Below are 12,557 nucleotides of genomic sequence, written 5' to 3'. Positions count from 1 at the left end.
ATTCGTCCTGAAATATACTAGCCAGAAATGCGATTGCTTTATAAAAAAGAGAACCATTTTGAAATATAAGTGTTTTTACTCTCTAGAAAATAATTTATGCAACGTCACATACGCAGTTTTGCATTATCTTGATACGCGGTTTTGCATTTTGTTGCGGTTTTGTACTTTAAACGACGATATGTATGTATATTAAGATCTTGCTTAAAGCATCCTTTTAAGCTAATTAAAGCAATTGTGCTTATACCTATTTTGGTGAGATCTCTTCATATGTTCATTGCTTTGTTCACAAAAAATAAAATGCTTTAATTTCACGCTTAAGTAGCGATTCTTTATACGTTTAGAAAACGTAATGCTTTCTACCATCTTTAATGAAAATCGATTTTTGAACGAAAAAAACTATTTAAAAAAGTATCCACTTTTATACTGACCGGAAAAAAGAAGTATCCCGCAAAAATTCGTCTAAAAATGTATCCAATTGGATCTATTTAGATTCAAACGGCATCCCTGGTGGTATTACTGACTTTGTGCTAGGAATTTTCGATTTCGTTCGATTATTCTGAATATCGATATTTCATGGTGCGATAATCGATTTCTTAATCGATATTCCCAGGTCGATATATCGGAGACATCGATACTTTACCCGCAATATCGATATTTAAGTTTAAATTTATTTTTCAACTACAAAAGTGTATAGGAAAATACTAAAGTAGGTTTAATCAGCAGCTTGTGTGATTTATTTAGCTCTTAAGTTTGACAAACCGCTTGAGTCGACCGGCGTGCCGTTTTAATCCTCAGTAAATATACAAGATGGAAATAACAGGTGAGTTGACAGCCAGGTATAATATTCTATTCAATTGGGAATAGGATTTTCAACATCGATTTTTCCTATATCGATATTGCTCAGCCCGATATATCACTATATCGCATTCCATTATTTCTTGAGGGAAGAGTGAGGAAACTGGCTGGTGAAGCATCAGATGTCAAAATTCCTTGGATACACACACGTAATAATGGAAATTTTTTTCTTAACCGTTTTCTTGAGAGCTGCATACTAGCCTATACACAATAAGCCATCGTTCGGACTTTCCTCCGATAGGAGTAGATTTGTTCCGTTTTGTCGAAATAATTTGAAACCTAGTCCTCTACTCCGCTCAACTGAAAATCTGCTCCGTTTTGTTACATCAACAAATATACTCTTCAAAGAGAAAGGAGGTGGGGTTTTTAATAGCAAACTTAAAGTTATATTTTACCGTTTTATCGACTCGATTGTTACATTGGTGAGCTACACACCTTCGCAAATACACTTGAATTCGTGAATACGCCCGCACAATCGCCCGATTTGAACCCGATCGAAAAAGATTGCTCTGTCTAAAGTTCTGTAATTGCGTCGTTGCCCACCGATGTAACAATTGTCCCGTTAATGAAAGAATGAAAAAGTTATTTTATTAATTTTAACCAAAGCATATTAACTTTAATGATAATTGCTTGCTGGATTAAGGCGCCTTTACACGTACCGATTTTCTAGTAGATTTTTGCGTTTAACCAAAATCGACCCGTGTAAGTGACATCCCAACAGTCTACAGAAATCGACCCTTGTAAAGGCAGCTTTAGGCCCTTATTTAGTCCCAGAATACAGTGATACGAGGAGAAATTAATTGTTTATTATAAAGGTATGAAATGCACATCTACTACGAAAACTAGATTTTTACTCCAATTTTCTGTCCGAACCCAGGTAAAGGCGCTCGATGAAGGTCAGCTAGTGATCAGTATTGCCAAGTTTTTAGCACTAAAACACTGAAAATAGCGCAATTTTCCCAAAGAAAAAACACCAAATTTGTGTTGCTGTGTTTAATGGTATTTTTGCATATAAAGCTGTACGTTCAAATATTTTAAGTAATCACGCAATGTCCCTGGTAAATATTTCCAACTATACGCAGTTAATTAACTTAATTTGCAAAATGTTTTTTTTATTCGTAAAACAAATTGCAAAACTTTACTTGGTTTCTCTAGCGGCGTTATTTTCATGCAATTGCTTACTTTTGTACAAATGCGCACACCCAGCTAATTAGCAGAACATTTTATGAATTCCGTGATAGAGACTGTGTGAAAATATTGCGTTTGGATTATCTGGGATCATATTTTCCAGAGGTGAAGCTCCGTCAAACACTAACATATGTGTAAGTCAACGATTACAAATTTCCGTACGTTTGGAATGAATAAATGAATGAACAAAATAAATACAATGGCGCGTATTCATAGTCCAGCAACTAAGTCGAAACTAACAAGACTAACAAAGTTGCAACTTAAATTTAAGTACCAACTTAAAATTTACCTCTATTCATAGTCGCATTTCAGACTTCTACTAAGTAGTTTCGACTTAGTTTACGATATAGCAAAATTAGTGTGAAAATGTATCGATTTTTCTTTACGATATTTTGGAAAAATTACATTTTTATTAAATAATGTCAAGTTAGATTATCCGTTTATGTAATTTTTATTTTCATTGCATGATTATGCAAAAGAATAAGGTATCTTTTCTTGTTAATTGTGTAAAATAGCCAGAACAACCGCAGTGATGTGAAGTCGATGTTTATCGAAGCATGCTGTGAAACATACAAATAGTAGATATCTAAATGTTAAGCACAAATTTATTTTAAAAGAACAAGCGTGAAACTGACTTATTATTTGAGAATTTATCTAAATTATTCCAATTATAAATTTGTGATTTAGCTTTATTCGAATTGTAATACGCATTTAATTTGATCTTCCGAATAAAATGGATCGATCTATGTAAATTTTAATTGGAGATTATTCAATATTATCAAAATCACCCTCTACCAACTTAATTTTTACATATTTCGTCTGTTTTCCCTTAATTTGATAAAATACTTCTTCCTAGTTACGACTTAGTTGCAGCTGCAGCCGAAACTAAATTTTAAGTTGGTACTTAGCCAGAAAAGTCGAAACTAAGGCGACTATGAATAGCTTTAGTTGTGACTTAGAATAGTTTCGACTTAGTTGAGTACTAAATATGACTATGAATATGCGCCAATGTCTCCATAGAATCACGTTTTTATTATAAAATTGCCTTGAAAAGGGCACCAAAGAACGAAACAAGCGCTAAACTAAAAAAATTTCGCAGTTTCACTCCCTAAACGCACTTAATTTATTGCGAAAGTCACAATGTTGGCAACAGTTATGCCGGAATTACATGTGCAGATTTCTGCATGCATAGAAAAAATTGTACTAATTTGACAGTTGCCGATCTGCAGTTCAATGCAGAGATGCAAGGCATATAGAATTTGAATTTATCTGCACAGAATCAATGCTGACAACTTAAAAACGATATTTTTTTAGGAAAGTCTGGCAACATTGTCCATTTGTTTGTGTGGTTTCACTATCAGCTGTTTATAACTAAACAATAAAAATGGAAGAAAAACTCATTCAATTCGTCAGCCAAAATAGGTTTTTGTTCGACAAATCGCGAGAGCAAAAATTGCAGGAGCGTTCCAGTAAACTGAATATTCCAGGTAAGGATGTTGTATTATCAATACTAACTGTTAATACTAAGTATGTTTTATTTCAGCTGAAAAGTTAAAATCTCGCTGGCGCACTTTACGTGATAAATTTTACAAAGACATCAAAAAGAAACCATCTGGAAGCGGTGTGGATTCTCCCCACAAAAAGTGGAAACGGTTGGACAGTTTAAGGTTTTTAAAAGATGTGAAAATGGAAAATTTAAAGTATGCATATTTAAGAGTGTGAGCGTGCATTTAGAACTCATCCAGTGGTTTTTTGCATTACATACAGTACTCACGGAAATTATGGAGAAGTGGAAGAAATTTTAGACGAAGACGACTCTTTTCTTTGCGGGGATTTTGCTGAAAGTATTTTCAACTCCAATAATACGGAATCGCAACTCTCCTCACAAACTCCAAAAACGACAGCACGCAGAAGAAATACAGAAGAAGATAGCTCTTTCCCTAGCGGAGATTTTGGTGAAAGCATTTCCATTTCCAACAACGCGGCATTGCAGAACTCCTCACAAACATCAACACCGCCAGGACGTAAAAGAAAAATAGAAGATATAATTGAAAGCGCAAACAAAGACTTCAAAAAAGTTACATCCTTGGCTGAAAATATGCTAGTGGGTGGTGTAAATAAATCTTCCATTCACCTCTTTTTTGAGGGCCTTGCTGTACAAGCGGAAGGGGCTAATTTGACAAGCATGGAACTGTCAGCTCTCCAACTGCAAATGTGTAAATCATTTCACCAATTTATGGAAAATAGAAACACTTAAGCTTTTTGTGTATTTTTTATTAAATAAATTAAATTTAATTTAATGATTTAATTAAAATTATTGGAGAATAGGTAATCTTTAAGAACATCTCGTGTATCAAACATCAAACCCACTTCGTCTTGCATTCGCGCTTGACAATACCGTACTCTGCTCCAATGGCGCAATAAGTTGTCTCCACCGACCTTCGACTAATTAACCGCTTTCATTTAAGTGGTCGAAAAAGTTTGAGGGACAATAATGAGCAGAACTATGCAATTTCACAAAATTATGTAAAGTAACTGTTGCTTTGATTATTGTATTAGCATTTTCAGGAAATACATTCAAAGGATTGTTGAGAACTCGCCATCTAGCTACCAGGATACCAAAGGTATTTTCAATTAGTACCCGCGCTCTAGATAAGCTTTTATTAAAATGGTCTTTGCTTGCCTCCAAACACTTTCCCGGATACGGCCTCATCAAATGTTTCGTCAAAGGAAAAGCAGCGTCTCCCACATAGTAAAATGGAAATCTTATCTCACTACCTGGAAGATTTTCTGCTTCTGGTAGATTTATTGTGCCGCTTAAAATTCGTTTACCGAAACTACTAACTTTCAAAACTCCTCCGTCACTTTGGCTGCCGTACGCCCCTATGTCAACTGCGGTGAATGTATATTTGCTGTCACACACGGCTAACAATATAATACTGAAATATTGTTTATAGTTGAAATAAATAGACCCGGATTTTCTTGGACACTTGATCTGGACATGTTTGCCGTCAACAGGTCTTACAAAATGCGGCATTCCTGTCTTTATGTAGAATGAATCGGCTATTTCGCTCCACTAATTTTCATTTGGTTGTGCTAAATATATTCCTGAAAGTTCGTCCCAAATAGCTCCACATGTTTCCACGATAATCTTCCCAACAGTGGATACTCCTACTCTGAAAGCCCAGGCCAACATTTGGCGACAAACTCCATGTGCTAAGTATCTAACAGTTGATGAATTTATTTAGTTATTACTAAATTATAACATTTATATAATTGATAAGCTTACACTAATGTTATTGCTAGCCGACTTTCTGATGGTATTGGACGTCGTACATAGTCTTGCTATGTTATGCGCCCTTTAATCAAATTAAGCAGTAAGATAAATTGATTTATTCCCATTCGCGTAGCCTTTTGAAACTCGACAGAATCATTGGCGCATATTCATAGTCATATTTAGTACTCAACTAAGTCGAAACTATTCTAAGTCACAACTAAAGCTATTCATAGTCGCCTTAGTTTCGACTTTTCTGGCTAAGTACCAACTTAAAATTTAGTTTCGGCTGCAGCTGCAACTAAGTCGTAACTAGGAAGAAGTATTTTATCAAATTAAGGGAAAACAGACGAAATATGTAAAAATTAAGTTGGTAGAGGGTGATTTTGATAATATTGAATAATCTCCAATTAAAATTTACAAAGATCGATCCATTTTATTCGGAAGATCAAATTAAATGCGTATTACAATTCGAATAAAGCTAAATCACAAATTTATAATTGGAATAATTTAGATAAATTCTCAAATAATAAGTCAGTTTCACGCTAGTTCTGTTAAAGTAAATTTGTGCATACCATTTAGATATCTACTATTTGTATGTTTCACAGCATGCTTCGATAAACATCGACTTCACATCACTGCGGTTGTTCTGGCTATTTCACACAATTAACAAGAAAATTATACCTTATTCTTTTGCATAATCATGCAATGAAAATAAAAATTACATAAACGGATGATCAAACTTGACATTATTTAATAAAAATGTAATTTTTCCAATATATCGTAAATAAAAATCTATACATTTTCACACTCGTTTTGCTATATCGTAAACTAAGTCGAAACTACTTAGTAGATGTCTGAAATGCGACTATGAATAGAGGTAAATGTTCTGTGTATATGGAAATTGTCCATACTCGTGTTCTTATTTTTTCAGTTAATGAACACAAAGTCAGCAAGTCAATATATTTTTTTTGGACTGCTAAAAGTAGAACCAACTTTTGCAACCTTTTTTTTCTTTCAATTTCCATTTTTATTCATTTTTTTTATTAGTCAATCAAATTCTCAAGAAAAACATCAATTACGCGCCAAATAATCAGCTGTCAAAAATGTCAAAAATTGCTGCACATGTATTCTAGGTGCAGATATTTGTGCAGATCTGCATGCAGAATATATGCACATGTATTTTCAGCTTTATAGCGATGTCAAAATTGCTCATATTATATGAGTCATATACAAGCATGAACAGAGAGTGAGCGCCTGCTTAAAGAGAGTACGCATCACATGCGTATACATGCGAGAGCGTAACAAAGTGAACGCAAAATCATTCAAACGTAATTGGTACACTAACAAAATCACACTTTCAGCTCGCGGTTACTTGAAGTAGGGATCACATCTGCTCATATACACTCCTCGTCACATACCCTTTCAATCCTAAGTATTAACAATTTTTTTACAATTTAAAACTTTGAGGAAAAATTCTTTTCCATTTCTTGGGCAGCATTTTATATGATTTTTTCGTTTTGTCGAGCAGACTTAGTATGAGAGAAAATGCGCAGCACCATCACCGAAAAAATTGTCAAAAATCACCGCTATTTTACAGACACTTGAAATTTAGACTTTATTGTACCCCTTTGTTGAGATTTTTAAACTTTGTATAAAGTTTTAAAATCGGATGTAATGAATATTAAATAAACAAAATTAAAAATGTAAATACTAAGGATTGAAAGGTTGAGCTATTCAAATGACGAGGAGTGTATGTGGCGTATGTTTGGGAGAGTGTGCCTTTTTACTCCAGAATGCGTGCGCAGTGGCTCTCATTGGTATACGTGTATTAGTAAGAATCGTTGCCCCCTTCATGTTTGCCCATGATTTTCCCCTGACCTAGTCCGCAAAATGGGCTTGCCCATACCTGATATACAGCCCTATTCTGTTGCCCTCACAAAAATCACCACACTCACTATTGTGAGGTTTCTGACTATTGTGAGGTTATCCCTATGCTGGCGTAAATTCAAAAGGACATACGCTCACAATTGTCAGGAAATTTATTATGTACGAATGAGACCCTCACAAGAGAAAAATAGCCGATTTTTATTGAGCAATTGAATAATGTTTTGTTAATTTTCGTTCGCTATCAGTTTCTGTGTTAAGTTTTTTTTTTTAACTAAAAGTATATTCAGTAATGGCGGAGTTATTGCTTGTTTTTGCGGTAGTTTCGGAAGAGTTAGAGCAGGCATAGGATTTCATTTCCATACAAACTTTTGCTCCAAGTTGTGTATTGCAAACTGTGTGAAGTACTAGAGCTACTCCTGCTTTATTTCTTTTTAAATTTGGCTAGAAAATAAATAAAATCAGTAATTATCAAAAAAATAAACAAATTGCAAATATATTTACTTTTGCTGTTGTTCAGCATCCATCTTTTGTATTTTTTTATTTACGAAACAGCTGTTAGACAGCAAAATGCTTTTCACCTCGTGTGGTGATTTTGTTGAGCTTTTTTCTTGTGAGGTGTGGGCTAGAATAACCTCACAAAATAGACCTCACAAGAAATCTCACAAAGTTTTGCTCACAACTCAGTTGTGAGGTTTTATTAGAATAGGGCTGCTAGTTTGTTGAGCATCTCTGGTACATACATAACCTCTTATTACTAAAAATTGCCTGTTTTTATTCCATTTGGATAGAGTATTGTATCCTATGAATTGTTTGGGAGCGGTGCGGTGGTGGTGGAGCAAAGGTAAGTGGGTTTCCTTTATAAATGTACATATGTATGTGCATACATAATTTATATTAGTAACAATAGGGGTATTCTCGATCCGTTGCATGAGTGCATGCAAGCATAAATAACATACTTGCAACCCCAAAGTATGCACCTTATCGAGAACTCCTTTCCTTCGGTCATAGCATGCATATGTCAAAACGTTCTTATGTCAAATTAAAAAATGCCTCGTGAAGGTGAAAAACAAAAACTTATGCATTTTCTAATTGAAAACGCCAAAATGAATATAATTTTTACAAATGGTGAGTAAATAAGTCTATCAATTAACTATTTCTTACCATTCTCATTTATTTTCAGGTGTCAGAAGTTTTATAAAAGAAATGAAATATTTCAACGAAGATATTTTCATTGTAATGTCCTTTTTACGCGGCTGTTTTGAGAACGTTCCAAAATCTGTGAAGTGGAGAAGTTCTGTCCTCAACAAGCTGGATGAGAACCGTTTTCGGCAAATGGTGCGCGTCAACCACGAGCAATTTAGACAACTTTTATCGCTTATTTGTGATGATCCAGAATTTAATAAGCCTCACGCACAGAAACTATTTTCTTTGGATATTCAATTAGCTATAGTGCTTTACCGTCTCGGCTCCCCACTAGAAAGCGCAGCAATAAAAAAAAAAATCGCGGCAATATTTGGAGTAGGAGACGGCGAAACCATCTACAAAATAACAAGACGAATTTTTAAAGCATTCAGAAACTTACAGTCAAAGTTTATTTTTTGGCCTGATTCAAATGAGCGAAAAGCAATTTCATACAGAACTTATCACGAATTGCCGGACTGTATTGGATATATTGATGGAACGGAAGTAAAGCTTGCAGAAGCTCCAGTCACCAACCATCAAGCTTACTTTTCAAAAAATCGTGTGTATTCCATTAAAGCGCAAGTTGTATGTGACGATCAACTTAAGATTCGCCATGCTTCAGTGGGTCATTTTGGCAGCAACCACGATGCAAGAATGTTTCCAGTCCCCTATATACAGAAAAAGAAAACTTTTTTTCTTCTGAGCAATGGATAGCGGGGGATTCTGCGTACCCATTACAAACTACCCTTATAACACCATACAGATCAAATTCCCAACAATTAAATCGCACTAAGCACATAGCTTTTAATTTACGCCACAGCAGATACCGAGTCAGAATAGAACACTGTTTTGGTATCCTTAAAGAGCGTTTCGGAAGCTTAAAGGAACTTAGGATACGTGTACGAGATGAAAAAAGTCACAATTTCTGCTCGGAATGGTTTATGACTTGCTGCGTCCTGCACAACGTTCTCATTAAAAGTTCAGAGTTTGAGGATTATGAACTAAATGGTAATACTGATGATGGAGAAGTTGAAGTATTCACCAATACTTTTTCTGAATTCAATCAAAATAACCCAGAAGCAGAAATTAAAACACAAAACTTATACTCCTATATGTTTGACTAAAAAATACGTAAACATACATAAGTTATATCGTTAGGTTTATTTCATTTTAATTAATTTCCGCTTCTAAAACATACAAACGTAACTTTAATAAAAAAAAGGAAGTGCGCCTGGGCCACACTGTAGAAGTGAAACTTACATTACTTATCTATCTATACATACACACATCTGCTTTTGCTTAAGGTTATATTTTTTCGCTTTTTTTTCTATCAATATCCCAATTCTATCAAGATCCCTACCTACCACTGTTCGTTTTAATAACATTCATGTTATTTTGTTTTTCCATTATCTTCATTTTTATCTTTATACTTTATCGATAACAAAATCGATGACAAATTCGATAGAATTTCAATAGCAACATGGATAATACCATTGGTAGCTAAATCGATTAGAAAATCGATAAAAATATCGATAACAAAATCGATAAATCTCGATAACAAAATCGATAAATATTGATAAATATCGATAACAAAATCGATAAATATCGATAACAAAATCGGATAAATATCGATAACTAAATTGATAAATATCGCTAACAAAGTCGATAAATATCGATAACAAAATCGATAAGAACCGATAACAAAATCGATAATTATCGACAACAAATTCGATGAATATCGATAACAAAATCGGTAAATATCGATATTAAATCGATATTAAATCGATAAATATCGATAACAAAATCTATAAATATCGATAACAAAACCGATAAAAATATCGATTATTTTATCGATAGGTCTCGAGAATCCCGAAAATCTCTAAAATCCCAAAATAGTTCCCAGATTGAGTCTCTGTGTCTCTCTCTATATCCTTTCCTCTTTAATTACCTCTACTTTAATCTTTCTTCCCCTATCTTCATCTTTGCTTTTATCGATATCCTCATCCTCCTCTTTGTCTTTACTTTTATGTTCATCATTTTTTTCAGCTACATATTCCCCTTCACATTTGCCCTTATATATACATATAAGTAAAGTGTTTAAATTTCCTTGGTCTTCATTTTTGCCTTTATCTTTACGCATCTTTGTTTTTGTTTTTATTTTTACCTTTGCCTTTATCCTTTTCTTCATTTATGTACGTAGTCACCTTTACTTTTATTCTTGTATTGGTCTTTTTCTAAGTGTTATATGCATACACACAAGAAGCACTTGTTTCAGCCCCAACCATTTCCGTTGCATCATTTCCGTTGCATCATTTTCGTGGCATACACACAAGAAATACTTGTTTCAGCCCCAACCATTTCCGTTGCACCATTTCCGTTGCATCACTTCCGTTGCATCATTTCCGTTGCAGCATTTAATTTCATTTTCATTTCATTTCATTTCATTTATTAATAAAATCATTAGCACAATAAGATCAAAAGAAAGATCTTTTATAGCGCAACAAAAAATTCATAACAGTACATACATATAACTAAAACAGCACAAATTACTTAAGACTAAATAAAAGTAACATAATATAATTAACAGAGTAGTATTTTTAAGTGAGTTCCACAATTCCAAGACATATACTTAAAATAAGACTTAATTAGACAAGTACATAGAGAGCACATCACAGGGATTGAAGTGAAGCAAACGGAAATACGCATACAGAACATTTTTAGAGTTGCTTTTGTTTAAGCTACTGCGAATATGGGATGGAATAGAGTTCCAGATACGGATAGCATTGACAAAGAATAGCCGTGCAGAGCTGAGATAATTGTAGGTAGGAACAGTCAAGTCCTCGAGTGGATTTGGGGAACGTTAATTTTTCATATAGATATTTGGGTGCCTTATTTGTCATGAGACGAAAAAGGAGTATGCAATTTCTAGCTTTAAGATATTCTGAAATTTCGCAGCCAAGTAGGCGCGTTCTCCAAGCGGAAATATGCTCATATGTTGCTAGCCCAAACACATAGCGCGTGATCTGGTTAAATACTACATCTATTTTGTGAGCTGATTGGGAATCTAACCTGCTGTAGACTACCTCAGAATAACAGATAATTGGCATTATAAGTTGGATTGCGAGTTTACATCTGATTTCTATCGGTGTGAATGGAGCAGACATTCGTAAATTCCTTAAAGTATCATAGACTACAGTTGAATTCACATGGTCAATGCAGGATAATAAACCCCAGGTTAGTTACTTTTGACACAAATTTAATTGGTTTGCCACCAATGTGTAACGATGGAATAGTTGCTAGGTTAAGACGTTTCTTACAAATAGGTAAAACAAAACACTTGTCACAATTAAGACGATGACTATTTAACTGTGCCCAGGAGCTTATAGACATCAGTTCTCTGTTGAAGCTTGCGCACAAATTAGCTGACTCCTCAAGAGGACCTGACATATAGAGCTGGACATCGTCCGCATAGGCATGCATGTTGGCGTGCATAGAAGTCCGAAATATATCATTAACGAACAAACTAAATAGTAGTGGTCCTAAGATTGACCCTTGTGGGACACCCGTGAACAAAGGCCTTTGTTCAGATATTTGAGATCCAACCTTGACACGCAGAGACCTCTCTTTCAGATAGCTACGCATCAGTTTCACTGCTGACTCTCCAAACCCAAAGTAGTTATTTAATTTAAAGCACAGTAGTTCGTGGCTAACTGAATCAAAGGCTTTAGAGAAGTCCAGCAAGCATAGTAGAGTTAAGTGGTTCTTGTCGAACAGTATTCTAATGGGGTCTGAATCCGGATTGAAATGGGGATATAAGGTTGAATTTACCGATGTGGGAAGAGATTTGTTCAGATAACAAAGATTCGAAAACTTTAGACAAGGCTGGTAGTATGCTGATGGGTCGGAAATCACTAGGGCTGGATGCGGATTTATTTTTGGCTACAGGAAGCACAGTAGCAATCTTCCAGGCATCGGGAAAACAGGACGTGGTGAGACTATGGTTTATTATGTGTGTCAAGGTTGGCAAAATAATCGGTAAGATTACCTTCACAAATCTAATCGGAATGCCGTCCTCCCCGATTGCGTTGGACCTGATCTTAAAAACAGATTTCACCACATCAATCTCGCTCACAGCAATGAACTCAAACTTTTCGCCAGCAAAAGAGAC

At 34.8% G+C, this 12,557-nt stretch overlaps 1 protein-coding gene across 1 annotated transcript; it reads left to right on the top strand.

Annotated features, from left to right (window-relative positions):
* Positions 1-3,310: 3,310 nt before the first annotated feature.
* Positions 3,311-4,315, top strand: LOC108366058 (uncharacterized). The gene is made up of 3 exons (XM_017620327.1): positions 3,311-3,530; positions 3,587-3,743; positions 3,811-4,315. The coding sequence occupies exons 1-3, from the start codon at positions 3,428-3,430 to the stop codon at positions 4,298-4,300; spliced, it is 750 nt and encodes a 249-aa protein (XP_017475816.1). The 5' UTR covers positions 3,311-3,427; the 3' UTR covers positions 4,301-4,315.
* The last annotated feature ends 8,242 nt before the right edge of the window (positions 4,316-12,557 follow it).

This window comes from Rhagoletis zephyria, unplaced genomic scaffold (genome assembly GCF_001687245.7).
Source record: "Rhagoletis zephyria isolate East Lansing unplaced genomic scaffold, Rhagoletis_zephyria_1.1 Rzeph_scaffold_02121, whole genome shotgun sequence".
NCBI classification, from domain to species: domain Eukaryota; kingdom Metazoa; phylum Arthropoda; class Insecta; order Diptera; family Tephritidae; genus Rhagoletis; species Rhagoletis zephyria.
The sequence above is the reverse complement of the archived record's forward strand: the minus strand, read 5'-3'. Positions and strand labels throughout refer to the sequence as shown.

Bases quoted from the DNA above. Each gene is read 5' to 3' on its own strand.
- LOC108366058 (XM_017620327.1), top strand. From the start codon at position 3,428: ATGGAAGAAAAACTCATTCAATTCGTCAGCCAAAATAGGTTTTTGTTC. The intron at 3,531-3,586 runs GTAAGGATGTTG...GTTTTATTTCAG, and splicing joins CAGTAAACTGAATATTCCAG to CTGAAAAGTTAAAATCTCGC. The intron at 3,744-3,810 runs GTATGCATATTT...CATTACATACAG, and splicing joins GTGAAAATGGAAAATTTAAA to TACTCACGGAAATTATGGAG.